We start from the raw sequence: 25,982 nt of genomic DNA, 5'->3' as shown, positions 1-25,982 counted from the left end.
TCTTTCTGAAATGTTGATGTGGTTCTCTGCAGAAAGGCTTTTAGGCCTAAAAACTTATTTAGTTTCCCTTGCACTCTTTATTCCAACTTGTAAATAGCTGCTGAAATGAGTGGTGTACAAAATATTAAATTACTCTTCCATTGAATTTCTCTGCCACAGAAGATGTGGTTGTTCTAAGTGAAAAATGTCATTGTAATTGGTTATGCAATGTAAAGGAATAATAGTTAATTTTCAAGACAGTTTTTCCAAGAAAATTTCAGTGAAAAATTATATAATTGTTCACTTGCTAAGCCCTTGTGAATGTTGTTTTCTAGGTTTTAAGCATAATTAAGGTGCTGTCATTTCACTGTATCCTGATTTAAATTTCCTGGTTTTGTAAATTGTTATTCCCTCCTTCATTCCTGCAAACTGCTACCAGACAAAAAATTCTGACTAAGTAAAACTTTTTTTACCCACCTTGGTTTCTTCTCTGAAGATATTTATGCAGTCTTTTTGCTGTGTCTAAAATGCTTCAGCTGTCCCCAAAGGCAAATGGACACAGCAGGGGTTGTGTCTTTCCTGCTGTGAGTAAAATAGGCTTGTTTTGGGCAAAAGAAAATCAGGAGAGACGAGGTGTACTAATCTGACAAAATACTGACATTACTATTCCAGCCATTCCTGAAACAACTTATTCATATGTTCTCTACTTAGGACTGGTAAAGTAATTAAAAATTTTGAGATTTGGCCACCTTCTGATTGGCTCACTGTTAATATTTTGTTTAAATGTTTTCTTTGAATGTTTTTTGTTTAAATATATTTTGTATTTTTACCAAAGTTACTGAGCTAGTATTTTTATTGGGTATGCTGTTCTTTTGCAAAAATTGGTCAAACTTTGTCGTACTTTTAGTGTTTCCAGATGCATCAGTTAAAGATATCTTTAGGAAAGGCAATAATATGGATTAAGAGTACCATGCATTTTCAAGTGATTGTCTTTGCCTTCTTCTTCCATTCTTTGTTTGTCTTATTATAATGATAGTTCTCTGCTGTTTGCTAAATTGAGAAATCCCACTGAATAAATGAAACCTGATTTGATGTAGTAATCTACATAATAGAATTTGTGGCACTTCATGTAGCATCACTGAAGAAACATCTTCTGTTACTGAACTTCACTGCAATTAGACATAATTAATCTCATCTCCTCTTATGCAGCTCAGTTTGTATTTTGAATTGCAACTTAATGGTGAATTAATTTTCTGTTCTTACCAGTATGAAATCCTAACTAGGTTGAAAGTAAAGACAATTTTCAGTAATCTAAATATAAAAACTGTGTAGAATAAAGAATATGGAGGAATATCAGTCAGCTTGTGGTTTAGATCATGAAGATTTGAATTGTCAAGATGAAAAAAAGGTCACTTGTATGAAGTCAATAGAATATGAAGAAAGCTTCAATAACCACTATTCTGTAGTGAATTATGGTGCCTTCACAGTACTAGATGTTCTTAAATTAAATGTGATTGCTGGTGTATTTTTTCAAGTAGTAACTTGGTCTTTGGCACAGATGCCCAGATTGGAGACTATTGAAAGCATTGTGTAACATTTGGAGCTGTAGAAGTATTTTGTCTTTCAATATCCAAAATATTTCACTTCCACTACAAACGAGGTGCTACACACTGTTTTCCTTGGATGAAGAACAGGTTTAATGTGAACTCTAGAAAGCATTTTAGTCCCATTGGTCAATGATAGTTATTCAGGGATTTGGAGCCAGTATAAGTTTAGAGGTCTGCTCAGTTAATTAAAATTAAACAGCAGAGTTTTTCACTGTGTATCTAATTATAAAATACAGTGCATTTCATAATTCATTAGTTGTAGTAATACCTGTCACAACTTGTTTACTTATGTCTCTTCAAATACCTTCTGAAATTTGAACACTAACGCGACTCCTGTGAATAAATTTGCTTGCACATTTAGTGTGATACAGTGAATCACTTAGAAACTACTCAGGAAAGCATTTTACATCTGAAACCTAAATTAACATTTCACATACTTAATTACTTCATAGCATATTAATGTTTCTTTCAGTAGGACACTTTTAAAATTGATACTTTCTTCTTTGAAAAGCTGTTACTCTTTATGTGTCTTGTTGCATTCTTCTTCTTTTCCAGTGTGGCAATTTAAATGTTTTATTGACATCTTTGTCTTTTTCTCAACAGTTTTCAAAATCTGGTTAATGTGATGGCATAAATTAGTAAAGCATTTGGATTACATGATGGATATCAGCAATGGTGATTGATATTATTTGAGTGGTACAGTAAGAGTCTGCTGTATGAAATGCCACAAGTTTACATTTCTTCTAGTTTTGCAATGGTAAGTTTTTTTATATTTTTACTAAGGAAATAATAACTTTCTTTCTTGTCATGTAAAAGGTGTATTTCTAGAGAAAGTATCATATCAGCAAATCAGTAAGGATTTCTTTCTTTCATATGATTTCTAAAGTCTCTTGTGTTCAGAAGTAATTACTAACCAAAGTATACATTTGAATTTGGTCAAAGTTATTTTATTGGTACTAATTTGAAATGTCAGTTACACACCCCTTATGTGTGCTAGCTTAAATTAGAACAACCTAGGGGAAATGGGATCTGTAAATAATGTTTGGGTTCAACCCCAAATGGGATCACTCTCCTGATGGTATTGAGCTTGCATGCAAAGAGGGAGAATATGCAGGCAAGTCTGCCCATGTGGAAAATAGGTGTGAAAACCATGATGGAAAACACATAGTGTTGTGCTCTCTTCAGTCAGCTGCTGATGTTTGACCATTTGCTGCTTGACATATTATTTGTATTTTCTCTTAAGGCAGAGTGTTTTGGAGGGCTCACACTTATTTACTTTTAAGTGGACAGAATGAAAGTTAGTGCTGCAGCATCTCTTTAGTTATATTTTCAGGAATGCAAACAGTGCACCTTTCCAGGCATTCATCTGAGGCTGCAGGAGTATCTAACAAGCAGGAGGGTTGTAGCAGCACAAATAAATCACAGTTTTGAGAACATTTGAAATTTTCACTTTATAATTGCCTTTTTCTTTGTTGCACAAAATGTTGTGCTGTCATACCAATTGTTTATGAGCTATACCATATTTACACAAAATTAATGTGCTTTCCTCTACAGTTTTGTCCAAAACTACACCAAGCAATGCTGTTAGGATACATTGCTTTCCTTAAGAAATACTGCTTGCATTGTGAATTTCTAAACACACCATACAGTAAATACTGGTAATTGTTAAACAGAATTGTATTGGATGTGAGTGTACTTGTCTTGTCCCATTCCCTTTTCTGTTCTAGGACCATCTGACACTTAAATACTAGATTTGGGAGAATGTATGAGTTTATGTTCTTGTTTTCCCCTTCTGCACTGAAAATGAAAAATGCCTCTTGAAACAATTTTCTCCATTTGTTATTTTCAGCATTTCTAAGTAATGTGTGAAAGGTTTGATTCCATATTTAAAATTTGTAGTCTTCACATCATATGACAGTTGAAAGGATTTGTATAATCTGGAATTTGGGTCGATGAAAAAGGGAAGATGTACCATTATGCACAAATGTGAGATGCATCTATTTGTTAGCAAGGCTATTATGACAGGTCTTTGGTGATATGGAGTTTGACATATTGAACTTAAAAAGATTAAATTAATAGAAGGGTAACAGAGGTAACAGAGTTCTCCTAAGAATTATTTTGAGATGCTGGGTAGGTCAAGTACTCCTACATTTCACCCTGAAATGTGAAATACAGCCACTCTTAAATGGGATGTTTTAAACTTACCTTTGAGTCTGACTTTCCTTTAATCTGATCTGAGTGGTGATCCATCTCAGCAGCTGAAACAGCCTTCCAGTGCCTCAGATGAGATTCCTGATAGAGTTAGGCTTTTGTTGTCAGAAGTCATAAAGAAGTAGGAGAGGCCCCACCTGAAATAAGGAAAATAAGAAAAAATATTTTTGCTTTAAGGACTGGAACAGGTTGCCCAGAGAAGCTGTGGAATATCTGTACTCAGTGTTTTGCAAGACTCAGCTGGATAATGTTCCATGAAACAAAATCTCAATTTACGCCTCATGTTCATTTGAATGGGAGGTTGGATAGAATTGCCTCCCAAAGGCTTTTCCAGCTGGAATGATTTTATGATTCTGATTCAGAAATTTTGTTTTATTTCATTTTTACTAATAACTCTAAGTATTTTTTAGTGGTGTGCTTTATTTTTTTAATTCCTTGCTAAATTAGAATTGCAGTTCTGTTTTGTCATATATGAGAGATTTGTTTTTTCTTTAAGCAACAACTGAGTAAGCAAATGCAGTTTTAATGGTTTACTTCTTAGTCTGTGAAACCATGTAACTGGAAACTGTGGGATATTAAAAATGCAGTCTCGTACTTTTAAGTTGAACAGGAAAATGTAAATAATAATATCAATACGTTATAATATATGTACAATACATAAAAATAGTGTATTTTAGTAACTAGAGCCCAACTGGGACATTCCAGCCTTACATAAGGCATAAATATGAGCAATACTCATACAAGTACTGAAGCCAGAACAACCACAAATACCAAGTCAGCTACTTTGTAGCTGAGATGGAAAAATTTAGTGCACTAAAGAAGTGCCACGGAAAGAAGCAGTATGAATACATTGGATGGGCTTATTCAGTTTTACATTGGTACATTTGTGACAATACATTCTTCACATTTTCTCTGTCTCTAGGTGTTATTTAGTATTTTTTCTGACTGTTTTGTTTACATTTTTTTCGAAGGTTTCCCAGTGAGTGGATCACAATGAACATAATTTAGGGACTTGCCATAGTATGGCTGCTTCTCGATCTACTCGTGTTACAAGATCTACAGTGGGTTTAAATGGTTTGGATGAAAATTTTTGTGGTAGAACATTAAGGAACCGCAGTATTGCTCATCCGGAGGAGGTCTCAGCCCATCCTCAGATCCGATCCAGGTCACCAAAGAAGAGGCCAGAGTCTGTGCAAACTCAGAAGGGCAGCAACGGTGGCAGAACTACTGATTTGAAACAGCAGAGTGCTCGGGAGTCATGGGTGAGCCCTAGAAAGAGAGGGCTGTCCACTTCGGAGAAAGATAATGGTGATAAACAAACTGTGGAAAATAGTGAAAAAAAGCAAGCAGAACCTGTTTCACCAGTTTTGAAAAGAATTAAACGCTGCCTACGTTCAGAGGCACCCAACAGTTCTGAGGAAGACTTGCCCACTAAGGCAGAGAAGGAGCCATTGGAGCATAAAAGCTTGGTGTCGGACAATGATGCAGCCTCCACGGGGACTAAGCGAGCTTGTCGATGTCTTATATTGGATGATTGTGAGAAAAGGGAAGTTAAAAAGGTGAATGTCTGTGCAGAAGGGTTTAATAATTCTGCAGTAGTTGAGGAGGTTGCAGGTTATCAGACTGTCAATGGAGTTGGTGAGAGAGACTCAAATTCTCTTAACTGTGATGACTGTCAGGTTGATGGGAGCGCTAAGCAGAACAGTGCTGGTTCCCATACGCCCAAGGACAAAACAGTAGCAGAAAATGGAAACTCATTTGCCCATTCTTCGTTGCTGCTTAATAGCAGCAAAGAGGACAGTGTTGTAGACCATTATGTGCCTTGCACAAACTCTCAAGAACAGGTAAAGTTAGAGGACCACAAACCAATAAATGACTGCTTGCCTGAGGAGCATGCTAATCAGGCATTTGAGCCAGCTACAGGGTCCTTTTCTGAAATCCAGTCATCTTTGTTAAGGGATTCGGAGGAGGAGGTGGATGTTGTAGGAGATAGCAGTGCCTCTAAGGAACAGTGTGCTGAAAACACCAATAGCAACCTGAACACTCACCAAGACAGTGCATCAATCTCAGGTGAACCTGAACCACATTCTTCAGTGCTGAACTGTGTTTCGGCTCAGATGACAAATATGTTGGAACTCCAAGAACACAGATACACGTTGAGAACTTCACCACGAAGGGCTGCCCCTGCCAGAAGTAGCCCTCCTAAAAATAACTCTCCTTGCAGAGAAAATGGACAGGTTGAGGAAAATAATCTTAGTCCTACTGAAAAGAATGTACCTGTAGGTATTAATAATATCAATGGATCTCCCAAAAAGTCTGAAGAAATGAAACAGAATGAAAAAGAGAGAAATAGTAATACAGGGGATCATGGGAGTGATGGACTAAGAAAGCCACTTTCTGAGTCTAGGCTTGTTGCTGGATTTGTACCATCTGCCAAAGAGAGTGCCAACATCCACACTGCAGAGGAGGATGAGGAAGAGCCTGATGTGTATTACTTTGAATCAGATCATGTGGCATTGAAACACAACAAAGAGTATGTGTAACTATGGTAACCATGAATTCTGCTTTTGTTTCTTACCAAAAATTTAATATTATTACCAAAATTATTAAGTATTTAACATAGTTCCACAAAAATTTAAGTGCTTTATAATTTTCATACTCTTCAGTCTTCATTTTTCTTGTTTCTACCTCAAACGAAATTAAACCCTATTTAATATGCAGTATGGTACAGCAATGTGGTTTATACATTTCTAGCAATCAGGATTCTTGAGCCAGAACTTGGTTTTTTTGAGTTTCTTTGGGTATTTGTTTCTTTAAAAATGCATCTGCTATTTATTTTCTCTTAAGAATTAACCAGAAGGAAAACCAAAGGAATTACAACCTTTAATTAGATTTCAGTAATTTATCAACATATCCAATGGACACTGCAGATAAAGCTTATACAGTTGTCATTCTGCTGTACATAAAAAAGTTAGACACTTTTTTCACGTCATGGGAAACTCAGCATTATTGTGTTCAGGAAGATGACTTTAACAAATGCAGCAACTTTCTCCAAAGTAAATTGTGTCTCCATTGCTGTTTATATTAATTACATGTAAATATAGGAATATCATTATTGTTATTATTGTTATTATTATGCTCTGAGTAGTTTTGATGTTTATCATGGGAATGTCTGTGAGTAGAACTCTGGTAACTCTGACCTGTGGTAAATGTGCAAGAGCTTTTGAAACAAAAGGGCAATTCACTGAAGAAAGTTTCCATGGAGAAAATTTGTCTTCAGGTAGTAGATCAGGACACAGTTTTTTATTTCAGTCTTTGTAATGCTGTTTTGACTCTGTGTTTTGCTCTTTAGTAGTTGTTCTGTATTTTGTTGTGAGTTCTGAAAGGCCAAGTGCAGATGAGCTTCAGTTTGCTTCCTACAAAGGGTTGAAGCACTGGTAGTAATTCAGTGTAAATGTTCACAGCACAGTTAATGTGACTGTGGGGCACAAATCACAATGAATGTTTAATCCAGTATGACTGGGTTTCTGATATTAAAGTTGCATTGTTTATGTAGTAAAATTTTATTTGGTATTAGATATGGATAAATAATTTTAATCAGAAAATTTTGAATTCAAGCATGGGTTAGACAAACTATGATTTCAAAATAATGATCAAATATTTGCAGCTTCAGCCATCAGTCCAAAGTGGACACTTTCCCAGGAGATAGAAAGAAAATTACAAATGGGGAAAATGGACTGTTGTCTTTTGACTCTCTTAGGATGATTTTGGATCTTTATGAAATATACTTCATCAGAGATGTTAATACACAGGTTCATTAATAATGTGGTTTGGTGTAGGGAGTCATATTTATTATAAATAGTATAAAAATAGCGGTAGTTTTTTCTATTCTTAAACACAGATCTGAATTGTGCTGGGAAATTCCAGGTGTGTGCCCTAGTGTTAGCTTTTGAACATAGCCAGTTCTGAAGAAATGCTTAGTTGTTGTTCAGATTGGCAGCCTGTCTGTGAGACCTTGTTGGGGAGCTTTTGAAATTGCAAGTAGGACTTGGTAGCTTGCACCTAAGTTGCTGCCTGAATGCAAAATTCCAAAAGGGTTATTGTTTTTATTCTGTGTTTACTTTCCCAAAGGGGAGCATGCTACTGAGGGCGGGAGGGAGTGTTAGCCTTATCTTTTCTTCATTTAAAAAAATGTTATAGAACTGGTAAACTACAGCCATCCTTTTTAGTTGTTTACATTTATAAGAAAATAAGCCTGGTATATTGATGGTTCTGCATGGTAATAGGATCCTTCTGAAGAACTGAAGTCAGTATTTTGACATATAAGTGCAGTTGTCATTTATCCAGAATTTCATGCTTCAAGAGTAAATCAAGTGCACTGCACTATGTCCTCTATCCAGTTTTAAAAATAGCAAAGTTCATTAGAGGATGCACTTAATTCATATGTAACAGTTTTTGAATAGTGTCTTAATTATACCCTTGTTTAATCATTGGGTACTTATTTTGAAAAGTATTAAAGTAAAAAACTAAAAAAGAAAAACCAAACTCTGCCAGTTTACCTGAAATGTATTCCCTGATGGGTCAGATGCAAAAAATTCCAGGGTTCCCATGCTATTAATGCAGGTTCAGCTGGAGGTAAAGGATATTCACTTTGCTTGTGGTAGTTCTGGCTAAGCCAGATGTTCTGGTGTTCTGCCTGTCACATCTTCAGATGGTAGTTTTGGTTTTCTGCCCTTCATCAGTTTGGGATTATTATGGGCAATTATTTCTCTGGTTAATGTTTCTGTTCTCTTTGAAAAGCCAGTTCAGACATGAGCATCTTGGCTAGGTTGAGGAGGCAGATTTTTCCAGGATGGCATTAGTATAATTCTTCAGATGGTCCATGGCATAAAAAAATACATTCCTCTGTGTCATAGATGCTATTTTATATGGCTGTAGATTTATATTATTTCTTGTTACCTTACATAGCTTGGTGACATATATATTCGTACACTTGGTTTTCACTCTGCAAGAAATTATTGTGACATTGAGAAAATATGAATATACTGATACATTTAAGAGCTATTGATAAGACTTGCTATAAGAAAAAAAAACCCTAAATGTAAACTGTTGTATTTCTGTATGTATTTTGATGCTTTTTGAATATTAACATGTTTAAGCAATATTCATATATTAATATTTCTGGGAAAACTGGATGATATAATAGGAAAAATAACTATCACATATTATGGAATACTATTACTCAGAGAGAAGGCTGAAATGATAGATGTTCCCACAACTTCTTTATTAAAATAGATCTGTCCTACAAAGACAGAGATGAGATCTCTAAGCAGAAATTTTATCACAACATAGACATTTTTGTAGATAATAACAGACTGATCTGGGGGTTGTATAGTTGTGAAGTGTTGTTAATGTTATCTGTTGCTACACATATAATTGGAATTTTTGTGTATTGTAACTGCTCTTAGAAAAGTATGGTTTAGTGTATATTTGAGAATTTTGCTTCTATGTTCTAGCTCGGAAATGTTTGCATTTTCTCCTGAGATACTTTCATCAAGACTGAACTTCCTGATGTAAAAATTTCTACAGTGCTGAATTTTATAAGCTGTGCTTAGTATTTTGCATATGTCTTTCCTCAGGCATTTCTCATATCTCTTTGCTGTATCTTTTTATGCTGTAATTCTATCTCACACTGCAGCAGCTTACTTTAATTTTCTGTCTGGTGCAGGATTTTATTCCCAGTACTTTCTGCCTTTGCCCAATGTTTCATTTAGTGGCCTTCTTTGGTTTTGTTTTTTTCTTCTTCTTCTTCCTCTCTGTTTCCTTTGAAGATTTGTAATGTTTGGCAGGTATTAGCTGGCACAAAGGCACAATCTGTGTTTGACTTTTAGTCCTGCATTCTAGATGAAATTGTGATTGAGGAATTGAGGTGTCACAAGCATATAATGCATTATAGAATGCATTTCTAGGACTCTATAAACTGCAGTTGGCCTTACAGAATCCACCTAGACCTGGAGCAAGATCACTGAAAAAGAAGCCTTAGGCATGAGCAGTTCCCTGCAGACATTTAATTCTAAGAGTTAGGACCTTGTTCAGTAGATAGGTATTTTAATATATCTTTATTACTTGATAATATTTAAAATTACAGCTGCTGCACTGGCATTTAAAGTGAAGACAGATCAAATGAGGATTTTAATATATCTCTTAAAACCCAGTCTTGTAGATTCTTACCTGCAATGGGTTGTACTGTTGCAGAGATCTTGGAAATACAGGCAACTGTGCAGGATCATGCAACAATCAGATTTACATATACTTAACAATTGATGATAATACTGTTTGTCTTTGGATCCACCTTTAATATTATATGAATGTGAGAAAGAAAAATCTTTTTAGCATTTCCTGTGGCATAGGTTCTATATTTTACTCAGTCACAAACTTTCTGCCTACAGAATCAAATTAAAACAGTTCTGTAGAAAAGTTCATCTGACTGCACTTGAATTGGTAGAATAGGACTTGGTGCACCTTGCCATACCAGTATATTGTAATCATAGAATCATATTTTTATTACATAAACTATTCAGTAAAAGCTAGAGTTCTTACTTTGCAAGAGGTGATGCCTTGGGCATGTGCTGCATCAGCTTTTTGCTGCCTAGGAATGGACACACTGTGGGAGCCATTAAATGTCAGGTACATTTGTCACATTCATTTTTCTGCCCTGAACAGAGGCATCTTGCTGGTAGCCACAGCATCGTCCCAGTGAGCAACCCTGGCAAGCACAGTGCAGTCCTCACTTAAATAGTGCATCCTGTGGAAAGTAAAGCTTGATTTCTTTTGGATTTGTGTCCTTTACCCCTTGAACTCCTTCCTTATTTGCCTCCTTTTTCTGCCTGCATCTGTGTAGGCACACCGAGAGTCCTCTGTTGCAGCAGCCCACTCCTGGAAGGGAGAGTGAGCTCTCCAGTGCAGAGATGGTTCCTTGTTGGCTGCCTTGGTGTGGTACCTCTGGATGTGTGGGGTGATGGATTGATGGGGGAATGTGACAAGTAACAGCTGAATTCTGCTTGCCTGTCTCTTTTAGTGACAGTAGTTATAGCCTCACCTCCTTTCCAAGCTGCCAGTTTTTGGAGAATGCACAGGAATTCAGTTTGTCTTTCCCATTTCTTTGGTCAACATGGACCAGAAATCTTGGAGGGGAAGAATACACAAATATTTTAAAAAATCCAGCCACAAACAATAAGAAACCTATTATTCTAATACAAGACAATGTAAAAAAATTGTTTTTCTGCTTGTTCATTTGGAAGTGCTTACCATTTCTAAGAATGCTCATTAGTAAATTCATCTAAACTGGAAAATGAAGGATCAGTAAATAATAAAAATGGTTTTGAGGTGTAGGAAATACCACTTGGAAAAAAAAATCAAATGTCATAGGAGTCACAGTCCTGATTTTTTAAAAAAGAGCAAGAAAGCCAAGGAGAGATGGGGCAGTAATGTAGTGACCCAGCACAGCTGTGTGGAGAGTGAGGCTCTGCCTGTGGTTTTGGCTGCTCACACAAGGACTCTTAGAAGCAGAAGCAGTAAATTGTGGTTATGCCAGTTATGTCAGTGTAAAGTTGTGTGGTGGAACAGGGAATAAATTAATGTAACCATAATTGCCTACTTGGTAAGGATCACTAAAATATTAGTAGGCATAATGATGCCACCAAGAAAACAAGAACAAAGTGACTGTCATTTGCTTTGAGAATGGATTGTCTTTATTAGTCAGTTTTAACTAACCCAGCCTGGAATTGCTTCATGACTAATTTTAAATTTTTGTTCTGGTCTTTCATGAAGTTTTAACAGCATCTCCAGCATGAACTGCAAAACTGACCAGCAGTATCTTTTAAAAATAAATTGCACAAGTACTGCATATTGTACTAGCTGTTTTCAGTCAGCAGGGAGTCCTGATCAATCTAGTTGTTCCTTTGGTACAACAATTCATGCATTTGAGACTTAAAAAGCTCCTTCTTTTTGGTTTCCTTAAAACTTTGTTCTTGGTAGGAATAGCCAACTGATTTTTCATTTTTTGTTATTGCACATCTTTATTTTGCTTTGGATAGCTGAAAGTAAAAACATTGCTGCAGTTTTGTATAGCAGTCTTTGAAAGTTTTGTGCTTCCTAAGCCAAGGACCAGCTGTGTTTGTCCATAGTTTATTATAGTGAGTACTAATAGCACTACATATTTTATTAATTTTCTTACTTATTTCTAACTTTTTTCCACTTGCTTAGCCAAAAAATATCGATGAATGCTTTGTATTGCTGTTAGAAATTCAGCCACTCATGATTGTAGATCATATTCTTGTAATTTGTTTCTAATATTCAGATATCACTGTAACAGATACTTGAGGGTAATTTGTTCCTATAGCAAGAACACACACCTGAATAATTGAGTGTATGTGTGTGTCTTGTTTGGGTGAAAACCTGCAGAAACTAATTTAGAGTGAGTTGAAGGAGTTCAATAATCGGTGTTGTCAGCTTTCTCTGCTTGTTTTACCTGAGGAGTTCTGTGCAGTTGGGTCAGTTTCAAGGGAACATGGATCACTCTTACTTTGTCTCTGGAATAAAGCTCCTTCTGATTGTTGGCTTTCCCCAGCATCGTTCTAGAGAGGAATATCCAAGTGGGCATGCTGGAGGAATCTGTGATATTTTCCCTCAGTAAAGGAATTGAAACCATTCTCATTAGAGATGATGAGAGGGAACAAGAAAAAGTTTGGGGTGTGCTGTCAGTCTGTCTTTGTGCCATTTGTGAAGAAAACAATTTCTGTCATTATCTCATGTCAGTTCAAGCCTGGAAAATAGAGGAATGACAGGGACCTGTATCTTCTTCCCTGCTGAATGTCACTGTCCTGCAGGCAGATGGTTTAGAGTGCTGTCAGCATCAAAAAGCTGTATTAAACTGTGTTAACTGGCAGAGGACTGATGGGTGCTGTTTTGTTGACAAGACTAAAACAAGTTCTGTGTTTTTTTTAGAGGCACAGAGACCTAAATTGCTACTAAAAATTCTGAAAAGTGGCTGGAAATGTGGGTATTTGATAAGGGTGCTTTTGTGCAGCTAATATTAAATCCTGCTGAGTGTGTTGGGCAGCTCTTGATGAAAATGAGGCCTCTAGAAATATATGAGTGTGTGTTCTCTTTATGGGGAAGAGTTAGAAGTTTCACAAAGAAGGGGACATGACAAGTTGATGACCAATAAAATACTTTTCAGGCAGTTGAAACACAAAATCTGAAGCTGTTGAAAGGTAAAATTTGAGTGGAAAATGGGTTTTTTTGCATCCAGGTAAGTTACTGCAGTACAATTTACTTTTTTGCCTTAGGATTTGTTGGGTTTTAACAAATGTCCTTTAAAATGTGCTTTCTGGGTTAATTCTGTTTTGCTTTAAACAGGTGTGAGGCTGGCATTCAGAAATAGTGCTTTGTGTTCTGTTCTTGGCTCCGTAGACTTGAAGAAGCCATATAATATGTACTTTAGTTGTTTAATGTATAACATAGAGATGCAGTTTAATTATTTACTTACCTTTGAACTACTTTAAGATGTCTGAAGTGTGAATATTAAATATGCATAGTGAAAGTGCAGTAAATGGCAGTATGTGTAAAGAAGTTAAGCCAGAGTAGAAAGCAGTTTAATAAGGAGTTGCAGAAAAGGCTGTAAGTAGATTACCTTGGCCATAGTGTCTAAGCATTAGGTAGGTAAAAATCCACCATGTGCTGCTTCCTCCAGGCATAGGTGCTTTTAGAGGCCCTGACAGGGATTGATATATGTATGCTTTTATTGATTATACCCTTAAACTCTTCTGTTTCTGAAGGGAGATCAAAGAAGAGCCATTCTGCATCAGCCTCTTGTGCTTTTTAATTGCTGTTGTGCTCTATACGTCCAGCATTGAATCCCAGACCCTTCCAGAGTGCAGTTAGAGATTTTTTAAAATCTTAGTTACGCATCAGAATAATTTACAAGAAATTCTGCAGTGTCAAAATTACTGAATTGTAATTACTGTGTTGTGACACTGGCAAAGATTTCAGGGCAAGCTTAGGAGCTGGGAGCATTTTCTGTTATTTCTGAACTCAAAGAAAATAAGCCCAAATGAAAAACCATACTTCTTTGAAATGACAGGGTTGTGTTTGATCTGATTCACAGGTTTCTCCAGGGAGCCAATTTCTTTAACTACAGCTCCTTTCAGATCCTTGAGTGACTTGGAAATGCTAAGTGCAATTAATGTTTCCTTTTTCCTACATATTTTACAGTCTTTACATTTTTAATATCCAATACTTTCTCTTGGCATCTAATGAAGGATGCCAACATTTTTTTTAGACTTGCTGTTAGTAGACCAGAATAATACATGACCTGGGTTGAGCAGGTTGTAATCTGTACTTTGCTGGAGTGCCAGCAGATGGCAATGAAACAAAGACTTGCTCAAATCCTCCTGGTGACTAACAACCAGTTTTGTGTCAGAGCTCTTGGAAATACAAAATAACAAGGATTTTATATATATATATATATATATATATATTAGTTGTGTTTTATTATGAGACACGTACACCCTCATGTAAAGCAGTTCCTACCTGCGCAAGAACTAATGAGTACTTCTAAATTACAGTACTCATTTTTAGTGTCAGAGCCCCCCAGAATTGATGGTACTGTACATTTTAACATACTGTGAACTAAATAACTGGAGAAGTGCAGTTAGTTTTGGGAGTGGAAATTGATGACCACCAGCTACACAGCATTTTAGAAGTCAAGAGGATAAATAACTTCTTTTTAATTAGGCATCAGAATACATATTTTTGCAAAGTACTGAGTGATGTAAGGTGAGTGCAGCTGCCAAAGTACTTTCAGCTGACTTTGGATATTGATTTAGAGTTGTTGTTTTTTTTTTATTGGTGTGAACGTTATCAACAGCCACTTTATTTTCCCCACTAATTTGATTTAGCTACCTAAAAGATAAAATCTTTGTTTTGTACTATCAGTTGCTCACATCACTCATTCAGCTAAGGATATTCTCTTCAAGGGAGGGGAAACCTGCAGAAACCGTGGAGAGACTGTGACTGACAGACTCTTACTGTAAAAATGAAATTTCTTTTAAAATTCAGAATGATGTGGCCCCTTTTATAGGTCAGTGCCAAGTTATTTAGTATAGAAAAAAAGAGTTAGCTTAAGAAACATGCAATTGTTAAGGCAGATTGATTCCTTATTCATATAGTGTTTTCTAAAGGTTGCTGTTAGGTCCTGACACAGAGAAACTAAAACCTGTGACTCTGATGGGAAATGTAAATGCTATTAGAAGGGAAAGAATGGAGGGGAGAGGCATTTTGAAAGTAGATCTCAGCAAACTGGATCAGAATGGAAGTAGGTCTCACTAAGGCATAGCTGTGCTGTTCTCAAGCTTTGTCACAGGCAAGAGAGGAGGCTGCTGTGTCCCTAATCACTGTTAGAACAAGATTCATGGAAATTAATTGTGTAAGAACTAATTGCTTATGGCATGACTTCCAGAAATCTGGCTCTGCTCTGTGATAATGATTTCATGGAGCAGTCCAAAAGAGTGGAACACTTGTCACTGCAAAAGAAAAACTGAATCAGCAGGAATTTCTGCTGATCAGTGTCAATCTGTAAGAAGCAGCTTTCCTTTTTGAAATATCAGTCCCTCAAACCCTATGTTAATCAAGGTTTTTCAGCAGAGATTCTGAAGCTGTTTTGTGCTGTGGGGAATGATTCAAGTGTTCATCCAGAAGCTTCCTGGCAATTAACATGATGTAAGAACTTGCAAGAGTGTTTCCATAGTGGGATTGTGGAAACAGAATCACATTCTCTGGAGTGAAAGTTTTCCTGCAAATAAAACTGCTTTGGGTTCTGTATGTGCTAACAAATTAGTGTTTAGCACTGAGGAAAGTGTAACTTCAGGCAGAGGAAGGAACCTGTCTGTGAGTTTACTCAAAACTGTTTGGGTTTGGCAAATTTTACGGGATAATTTTCCTTGGTAATTCCTGACAGGTCTTTCAGAGAAAATGATGGAACTGTAGCTGAATGATGTAGAGCTGGTTGCTCTTTGAGTGCCTCATCAAGGGTGGAGCTGGTTTTGCAGCAGATTAATGAGCTACTTTTTGTTTTAGAAAAGACTTTCAATTTTGGAGAATTTTAACACAACTGCAGGAAGTAGTTTGGATCAGAATTGTGCTTACTTACAAAGAGTCTGGAAAGATAGAGAGTAGAATTCATAGCCACTTTTTAAAATACTCCTGGAAATTATCAATTCACATGACCTCTTGCATAATGCAGCAGGAGCATTCTGGTAGCATTTGAGGCTAAGAAGCCAGAATTGACAGAGGCTTCAAGAAAGGGCTCAGGGTGTTTGTGTTTTTCTGTAGCTTACTGCTTTTTCAGAGAAATACTTGGCTTTGTTACAGTCATACAGGGTGAGAGAGCCTGTACAAACCTGTGGGAATAGCAGTTGTTCAAAACTTGAAAGAACATTTGCGGACATACAGCTCACTAAAAGGTCCTGTGGAAGTTGAAAGGGATGTGCAGTGGTTTGGGGAGAATGCAGTTCTGCAGCAAGTACCAGAACATGGAATGTGCAGATTGTGTATTTCAGGACTAGTGTTTTCAGTTTTTTTTCCCAGGCAATGAAATATCCCAAAATCCCTATTTTTGTGTATTTCAGTACTTCTGATACTCATTTGATAAAACTGCAGTCTTATTCTTGGGCTTACAGAATATATTAATGCATAAAAACTGAATATGGAAGTTAAAGTAAATAGCTCCAAGTTAATCCATGTCTTACTGCAAAAAAATGCTGGGAAACCTTTTATTCTGAACAATTGGTTCAAAAACCCCTTTTCTCAAATTATAGTGCTACTCTGTAGCCACAGATCAGTATCATGTGACAATGTTGTTTGAATGATCCTGACATTCTTGTATTTTTACTTAATTCCACAAAGACCTCTTCAGTGAGGTCATGTGAATGTTTTAATGAGGGAAGTAACTGAAGTTGAATATTCTTGGATTTGTGTTATTTTTCCCCAAATGTAAATTCATCTCTTTCCATTCTGACTAAATTATTTAAGGCTACCTGATTAAGATGATTTCTTTCTTCCCTTTACACATGTGAATCATTATTAAATTATCACTTCATTTAAATCTCCAACATTTAGTTACATTTACTTCTATGTATTTACATGTTTTAAATGAAATTATTACTTTTTTCAATTTCATTTAGAAAATCAATTGCTTAATACAATTTGAATAAATGAAGTAAAATGGCTCAAGAAAGAGAAGTTAAATACCTGCCTTTTTTTAGATGCAAATTTGTGCAGCTGCTGAGCCTCTGTTACTGCAGCTCTGTTAGCACAAGTTTGGGCACCTGCTGATGGAAACAGGCTTTTTGTTGTCCAGGGTAAATCCTCTCCCCAGGTATCCTTAAGCTGTTCTGTTGTTCCAGCTGCATCTGCTGGCATCCTGCCTGTTGGATTGCCCTGGAGTCTGCAGGGCCCACACGTGCTGTGGGCAGGGTCTGGGTACAAACCTTCATCCACAGCCACTGAGCGGCCTGAGCCCTGCTGCTGTCCCAGCAGCTCTGATCTCTGTCACCACTTCTGTAAGCTGCTGCTGCTGCTCCTGGAGTTGGTTTTTCACCTGCTGAAAAATAGCCACATCAGTTATCTTGCTTTATGCAGAGTTCTTTTGATTAGAAGAAACTGGAGTACTTTCCCAGTAGTGAAAATATTCAGTACTGTTCAATATTAAGCATTTTAGGTCTCGGTTCCATGAAAACCTGAATATATGCAGACAAATGTACATAGTAATAAATTCATAACAGAATGATGTCCTATTGTTTTTAACCAAGCTCAGTATTTTAGTTTCAAACTTCAAAAAGTATAGTAATGTTTTATAAATTTTTGTAAATGCTACATTTGAGTGGAAAGAAGATTACTTTCTCTCATAGAGAGGCAGCTGTTTAATGTCCAGGTAGAAACTTAAATATTTGAAGATACAAAGCCTGTCTTTTGCCTTAAGACTGCTTACTTCTGTCCGCTTAAAGCCTTACCCAATTATTAGTGCAGTCAGTTGAAAAACTCAGTAAACTCTGGGTCTTTTCTGTAGTGCACATGGAATTTATTGTGCCAGGCTTGTCTTTGTTTTAGCAATAAGGGAACAGAAAGAAAATATACTGAAATACTGTACTAGTGAACTGCTCTTACCTGATATTAGTATGTGTATTTTGTGCTGAACTAAATTACAGTTGTAATATGAAATGTCAGAAAATACTAGCATGAAAAAAGTTAATACATAATAATTTGCAACAACAGGGGCCATGGGTAGCTATGGGATTTCAGAAACTGAAGTGGGCAACTGTTACTTTAAAGCTAATAAAAGGTATTAAATGTAGTTAACTTTTTTAAAGGCTGTGTTAAAATGTCCTATGGTTTCCAGAGTCTGAGTTAGCTTTCTGAAAACCAGTTTGGAATGCACCCATTACTGGGTACAGGCATGTCAGCCCCACCAGTGATGCTTGAACGTGTCTGTGAAATAGACACTCCAAATTGCCTGTGACTCTGGGGGGGCACGTTTGAGGGAACTCTGACATTTTCATTCAGCTTCTGTATTCTTAGGGGAATCTGATTCGAATTTATTTTGCAAATTACTTTTTCCTTGATTTGTTGTTACATTTCAAAAATGATTCTCATATTCTGCTCTGAGATGGGGCTTCTATAAAATGCTGTGTTTATAGACCATTCCTGTCCAGTGTTTGGATGGTTGAGGGAAATGCTAAAATTCTGTGGTAGCCACTTGTATTGGGGTAGAAGGAAGCTGATGTTGAAGAGAAATTAGCTCATTTTGTTTGTGGTATTTTAACTTTGTAAGCAAAGTGTTGGTTACAGCTATTGAGAATATGAATATAGTATACCATATTGTTTCAGCTGCTGTAAAATTTACAGATTTAAAGGAAGCCACTGGAGAGTTAAATATATTTTCCCTTATGGGTTTATATAAATTCACGTAGTCTTAAAATTATTTTATTTTTACTTTAATTCAGTAAAAATGTTATGAAATGGTTCAGATAAGCTATGAAATCTGGTAGGTTCTGGCAGATAACCATGGCTAGGTGGGGGGTGTCACTTTTAAAGGCAATTGCAGTGAGATGTTTTCCTTTGTCTCTGTAGTTATCAGAGACTGTTACAGACGATTGCTGTACTCGAGGCTCAACGTACTCAAGCAGTTCAAGACCTTGAAAGTTTAGGCAGACACCAGAGAGAAGCACTGAAAGATCCTATTGGATTTGTGGAAAGACTCCAGAAGAAGGTATTTCTATGGACTTTTCCTAAGTCTTCCTTGGATTTTTTTTAATAACTAGTAATTCAGGCTCTGTAGAAATTGAAGAACATGTATATACTTGCATAAAAATTATGAGCTTAGAATCTTTTAACTGCTGAGCAAAAATAGCTCTTTACTTTCTTGCTAGATCTGTAAGACATAGATCTTCAATGATTTTATCAGATATGCTTCCTTGCCTTTTTTTTGGTATGTAAAAATGAAATTGTTAAATTTTGAATTATAGTGTAGCTATTTTAAAACAACTTGAAGTCTACACGTGACTGGGAGTATCAGATCAAAAAATTCTCATCTTTCTCATTTGAGAAATGAAATGTTGTGCTTGGAATTAATTTGGTAGGGCATGTTTAAAGAGCAGGAGATGTAGCCTTTATTCCAAACCCAAAGTGAACACTAGAAAACATACCTGTGTTACAGATAACAGAATTGAATATTGTCTGATAGGGGAGAATCCATTTCTATAAGGAAACATTTTCTTTTCAAGCTTTAAAACCCCTAGTAACAGGAGTACTGAAGAAAAGTTTTCAGCTTGAATCCTGTATCGCTGCAGCATCTACCACTGGCAACCACATGACCTTCTAGTGTGATAGCAACATATATTTCAGTGAAGAATGAAGTTATGGTTCTATTTTCCTGGGTCTGTAGATACCTAGGGTATAAGTAAGCGCCTTGGTTTTAGTCATTGTCTTTCTTTTAAGTTTTAATAGCATAAATGAGGTAAGAATGTTGCATTTGCTAGTCTTTTATGGGGAAATACTAAGGACAGTTTCAAGTACTCTGGTGTACTTCTGTCCAAAAAGGACCAAAGGAATAATGGTCTTGCAGTTGACCTTTAAATCAAGAGATGAGCTTGGCAGAAGTTTTGTTCTAGGCAGAAGACAGCAAAATCAGTGCAAAATAGGCATAGATTTCTCTGATGGGAGGAGATGAGGTATCAGGTGATAAAACTCTGAATCTTTTGGGTTCCTGGGTTAAGAAAGGTGCACCTTCTCAGCTAATGGTGTGTTTAATAAAGGACAGTCAGAAACAGGTTATTGAAGTGTGAAACACCTGATTTCAGCTGTGAAATGCACTCTTTAAAGTTTTATGCTCAATAAGCCATCATTGACCGTGCCGCTGCATATTTTATATGCACTGTTGTGTATAATTCTTGAAAGATCTCATCTTCTCTATAAAAAAACCTGTGCTGCATGGCACTTCAGAAATTCTGGTTTTCTGTTCATCTGTCAAATAAAAAGCAGCATTGAGTTTTGGAGCATTTCAGTATTTGTAGGTTTTAGTTTGGATATAAAGTCATTTTATTAAATATTGCTTTTTACTTTTCATTCTTTTTTTTCCAGGTTGATATGGGTCTTCCATTTCCTCAGAGAGTTGTTCAGCTCCCTGAGATTGCCTGGGACCAATACACCACTAGCCTTGGAAACTTTGAGAGAGAGTTCAAAAACCGAAAACGTAACAGTAGGAGAGTGAAGCTGATTTTTGACAAAGGTAAAAGCAAGTGAGCTTCTGTTACAAGGAAGAAATGACCAGTGTGGGAGTTCAATAATTCTTCCTTTGTGTTGCTTACAGTAGGTATCCCTGCAAGACCAAAAAGTCCTTTGGATCCCAAGAAGGATGGAGAGTCTGTTTCGTACTCTGTCTTGCCTTTAAGTGATGGTCCAGAAGGTTCCACTAACAGTCGCCCACAGGTAGTTGTGCAAAAGGAAAGAAAAAAAGTTGCAAAATAGTAAATTAAATTTGTTTTTTCTCTTTTGAATATGGATTGTGTCTTAACTATTACTTCAAATGTTCATGTTGGTGATGACATGCCATTCCTGTACTCAGATCTTGGAACTAAGCTTTGATTTCAACAGATTTTGTTTTGAAGTCTCATGCTTTGGTTTGGTTTTGGTTTAAGTTAAGTAGAAAGAGGGTTCAAATCAATTATCCCAGCTATAACTTTTCTAAACAGATATTCCATTTTATGTCCTGTATTTGAGCAGATGATAAGAGGGCGACTTTGTGATGAGACCAAACCTGAAACTTTTAACCAGCTGTGGACTGTAGAGGAACAGGTAACAGGAAACTTTAATTTTGTAGCTCTGGAAGCATACATGAGCATAAAAGCAAATTGTGGGATAATGTTTATAGCACTTGGGAGATCAGAAACATGTATTTAGATATTTGACAGCTCATAACTGTACTTGGAAAAATGTATTTATTCCTTTTTGCTGTTGATTTAGAAAAAACTGGAGCAATTGCTTTTGAAGTATCCACCAGAGGAGGTGGAGTCCCGACGGTGGCAGAAGATAGCAGATGAGCTGGGAAATAGAACAGCAAAGCAGGTAACATGTGAAACACTTCCAGAAGTGATCCTTTATCTTCACTTTTTTTTTTTTAATATCAGTAAAGAAAATTCAGTGTATTTTCAGTAATCACTTCATTTTAAGAATGTAGCAGCAGGGCCTGCATTTCACCAATAACAATGGATCTCAAATACAGAATGTTAAATGTGCCCCAAAGCCAAACCTAATTGTTCATTAGATCTTGACAGCATGAATTTAATTCTATACAGCAAGTGCAGTGACACCAGCTGTGCTCAGGCTGAGTTACACTGTAGTGCCTGAATTCCTGCACCTCAGTCCTCTAGAGTGGGCTGACATGTAAATATCACAGACAGAAGAAGGACACAGATGAGGAGACACCAAGTATTTCTGCATCTAACTTGTGGGAATTTTTCCCTTAAGATTTCTCCATTTTGACCAGAAGTAAAAAAATGCTGATGTTCTGTGTTTACAGTATTTTAATTTCATTTATTTTATTTGTATATTTCAGATAAAAATATAATTCAGTACTTCAGTATACTGGATTTCCTAATTTCTGGTCTTATCTATATTTCTCCACATGAAAAAATAGACATGCTGATTTCATAATGGAAACCTACTTTCTGTGTCCTAACCATGGATAATGTATTTGGCATTGCTAAGGAGGAGTTTAGCTGCAGCTGGAAGTAAACGACTGAAATTCTTTCTATCACAGTTTTTGCAAGATCTTCTTTGTATTTTTAAAGAAGGGTAATTTTTTCTCTGAAAGCTGTCAAGATGTCTGGAAATAGCACAAATGCAGCACTGCAAGATAGGTACCGGTTAGAGAAGTTATCACAAAGTAGAATCTGGAGGATTTCTTTTCCTGTTATTCTGAATCAATGTAGCAACCCTGTAAAACTTTGAAGACCATTTACATTTCATTTGACACTGAGTTGTTGCATGTTTTTTCTAGGTTGCCAGTAGAGTGCAGAAATATTTTATTAAATTGACTAAAGCTGGTATTCCAGTTCCAGGAAGAACACCAAACTTATATTTATATTCCAAAAAGGTGAGACAATATTACAGAATCCTGTATTTCTCTTTGCATTTATGTGGAAGTTTAGTTGGAATCAGTAATTCTTTTAATAGATTAATCAAGTTAATTAATGAGGCAATCCTTTTCTTTTGCCAGTAGCACTATGGAGTGAACTGAATGTTAATTCTGGTTTCACAATGGCAGCTCTTGGGAAGGTGAAGTGTTCAGGTTGCAGCTGAACAGGCAGGGTAGAGTGATGGTCTTGGGGCACTTCTTCCTCATTTGTAAGTTTACCATAACTGGTCAGAAAGTGATAGTGAAATCCTTGTTGGAAGAAGATGAGGAGCCCTATAACTCATACTGTACAGTAATCTTCTAATTAATAAAGCCATAGAAAATGATGTATAACTGAGCATGCTGAATTAGCTGAGGCATAGGCTTAAGGCCAAAATGTCCATTAAAATACAGTGCTTTTCTGATCTTGGAATGGATGAGAAAAAATATGGTCCCAAAAAAACTTAATTTACAAAAGCAAAGACTAAATTTCTGTGCAGATCAGTCACATATTTTGATTTAAATAATCTTTAAGGTGCTCTTGGGTACTAATAAGGTCCATAGTCAGTAAAAGAGAAGTGTCAAGTTTCATGAGTGTTTTATTTATTGGATTTGGGGATGGTTTTTTTGTACCTCAATATTTACAAAACTTCTTCAAAACCCCTTACAGTGGCATTTTGTGGATTAACATTACTGGTTTGCATCCAGGTATCCATGATGTTTTCTGATAAATCATAAACTTTCCATTGATTGTACAGAAAGGCAAATTTGCACATTTAGTTCTTTGCAAGGTTAGAAACAAAAGTTGCTGTCCATGGGTTGATACAAAGATTACCACAGCTGGTGTGTAATGATTAAAGTGTTACACACCCTTAGTTGTCTCCAGGTAATCTCTGAAGTTACTGCAAACAGTGAGTGCTTGTGTTGGAGCCTTTCCAGTTTGCCATCCATCATGGTAATACCATTTTACTTTCACCAGGGTTTAATCTACTATTGTGCTCTGTAAGCAGAGGCAGGGAAGGTGCAGACATGACTGTCTGCCCCCTTGTCTACTGGAAAAGTGCTTTCTGGCAGAAGAACCAAAACACCAGCTGGAAACAGTGATACCTTAAATACTGTGGAGATTCATCTGTCAGAAATCCAAATTACATCAATGGTTGGGGTTAATTTCTGTAGTATAATAATACTGTGTGGCTGATTTCAACAGGCATTGAAAATTTAGTTCTGAAAATTATAATTGTTTGAGTTCTTTATGTCACTCTACCACTTACAATTACCTTGGCCAAACCTTTTGTTCTTTCTTGTTAATTTTGTTTGGAAAGACCATCATTACAGAATGTGTGTAATGTTGTCAGGCAGCAGATCACTGTATTTCATAAACATTGTGAGTACTTAATCAGTTGATGTGGGACATTTTAACTGTAATTTTTCACTAATTTGAGCAGTAATTGCACTGTGGGCAAACCCAGTATAATCAAGAGCAAAACATATTTTGTGTAAAATTCTTAACAATCTCACATTGCAAGAGTAATAGTCCCATCACACAGATTTTTCTTAGGCTTCTATCTAGAAGATATCCAATACTTAGGTCAGTTTTTGCAGTGTGATTCACATCCTCATTGCCAGGTCATAAGAGTAAGGTCGTTCTGCCCTGGTTTCTACTAAGCAGCATCCCTGTGCTATATTTGTATCCTGTGTAAGAAATAAAGCAGATGAAAAAGTGAAATCAACAGTGTATGTGGAGAAATTGAGCTCTCAGGCTGCTGATAGAGCTGTGTGCTTAGAGCACAGATTGACAGCACCATGCCAGCTTAGTTACTCCCAGGTCTCCAGTGGGGAAATAGTGTGGCAGAAAGGAAATGCAGGGGCTGTTGGAAGCCTGGGTAATAATGCCTGTCCTAATTTTGATATTAAGTAACTGTAACTGCAGTGGATCTGCTTTACTGCCGGTAATGGAAGTTTGAAACTGGATGCTAATACTTAAAGCACATAGCTATGGGAAAATAAGAAACATAGATATCTTTCAGGTAAAGATTTGTCTCAAAATGGATGCTTCACAAGAAAATACTTGCATTTCTCCATGGGGATTGTTCAGGATACTTATTTAAAATGGTTACTGGAGAGGTGAGAAACCTGTTCAGTTTTTGAACATCTTGTTGAAGTTAACTTTGTATATCTGCTCATATGACATATGTCTCTTCTAACTAATGATACTGGAAATTAAGCAGGATGCATCAGTTTATTTTCCTGTATAACTATTACCTACTGCTGGTGAAAATAAAACTGAATCAGAGACTTAGGACTTTAGTATTCGGTTCTTCAATTATGGCTTATAATTTTCAATTTAATCCTTATATAATGTCATTTGTGCACCTGCTTTTAAGCCTAATCTAGAGATATATTTCCCACAGGGAAAATGATCTTTAACTGTCTGCTTTTAAGTAATATTTTGGTTTATTCTTCAGCAAAGGAAGAGAATTCAAATCCTGAGTTCAATTTGTAGGTCACAGCACTGTCATGCTGGCAGTGCTGCAGTATAAGCAATAGTCACAGTTTTCCTTTCCTGACTCCAGATCTAGTACTGAATGCAGATCTGTTTTCTGTTAACAGAATATGTAAATCACTGTGTCAGCTCAGGCTGAAATGTCATCTAGACGTGGATGTATTTTAGAAAGGTTTGAAATCTTAATGGAAATCATAAAAACACCAAAACTCGGGTAGTTGGTGATCATAAGGCAGAAAGTGGAAAAATCCAACACAGTAGATCTAGTACAGTAGTCTTAGAAGAAATTCTTGTTGTTTTTGTACTGTAGTAGCTCTGCAGATCAGAGGTACCACCTTCCAGTTGTTATTACAGACTTCATCTCTTCCATTAAGACCAAACAGAGCTAATCTCAAACAGAGCTCTCCTCCTGGTACTTCTGTCTGCATAGAGGCATTCCATCTAAATCATTGTTGTCTTCTGTGCCTTTAGTTTTTAACTGTACACAACTGTAAAATAAGGCTACATCCCTCTTTAGAGATAAAGGCTTGTACTGTAATATTACAGGTTTGTAACTGATACAGGAACCTTTTGGGGTAAAAGCTCTTGCTTAAAAAGGAGAAAGTACTAACTATTGCAAGTATTCCTTTTGTTTTAGCTGTATGAGCAGCTAGGCACTGTGTAAAACAGTCCTCACTTTTGTGATTGTTAGGAAAAACACTTTTTATGTTTACGTTTTTGATTCACACTATAGGGTTTTTTTAAGTCGAGGAATGTAAGTTTTGACATTAAATGTCAAACTGCTAGTCTGGAAAGCAGCTAAGTAAGGGGTTGAGTCAGTTTCATTCACCCCAAATTCTTCTTTTTGATATTTAATATTCTCCCCTGGAGAATAAGTAATAGGGGCTGAGTGCCTTTAAGTAACTTCCTTTAAAACAGGCATCATTCTACACATTCAGACAGCATTAAA

General features: G+C 36.4%; 1 protein-coding gene across 6 annotated transcripts in view; it reads left to right on the top strand.

Moving 5' to 3' along the window:
• The window catches only part of ZZZ3 (zinc finger ZZ-type containing 3), a 58,442-nt gene that overhangs the window by 21,345 nt on the left and 11,115 nt on the right, over positions 1-25,982 (top strand). For 3 of the 6 annotated variants that reach the window (XM_026790456.2, XM_014263740.3, XM_074545965.1), the window contains exons 2-9: positions 2,190-2,343; positions 4,769-6,330; positions 18,987-19,125; positions 20,496-20,643; positions 20,725-20,846; positions 21,138-21,209; positions 21,378-21,479; positions 22,414-22,509. In XM_026790456.2, the coding sequence (XP_026646257.2) occupies positions 4,820-6,330; positions 18,987-19,125; positions 20,496-20,643; positions 20,725-20,846; positions 21,138-21,209; positions 21,378-21,479; positions 22,414-22,509 (2,190 nt within the window). In that variant the 5' untranslated portion in view covers positions 2,190-2,343; positions 4,769-4,819. The remainder of the gene's footprint in view (positions 1-2,189; positions 2,344-4,768; positions 6,331-18,986; positions 19,126-20,495; positions 20,644-20,724; positions 20,847-21,137; positions 21,210-21,377; positions 21,480-22,413; positions 22,510-25,982) is intronic. The other 3 variants (XM_026790457.2, XM_005482159.4, XM_005482158.4) reach the window with 3 other exon arrangements.

The sequence above is a fragment of the Zonotrichia albicollis genome, chromosome 8 (assembly GCF_047830755.1).
Source record: "Zonotrichia albicollis isolate bZonAlb1 chromosome 8, bZonAlb1.hap1, whole genome shotgun sequence".
In the NCBI taxonomy this organism is placed as follows: domain Eukaryota; kingdom Metazoa; phylum Chordata; class Aves; order Passeriformes; family Passerellidae; genus Zonotrichia; species Zonotrichia albicollis.
This window is presented reverse-complemented; position numbering and strand designations above follow the sequence as displayed.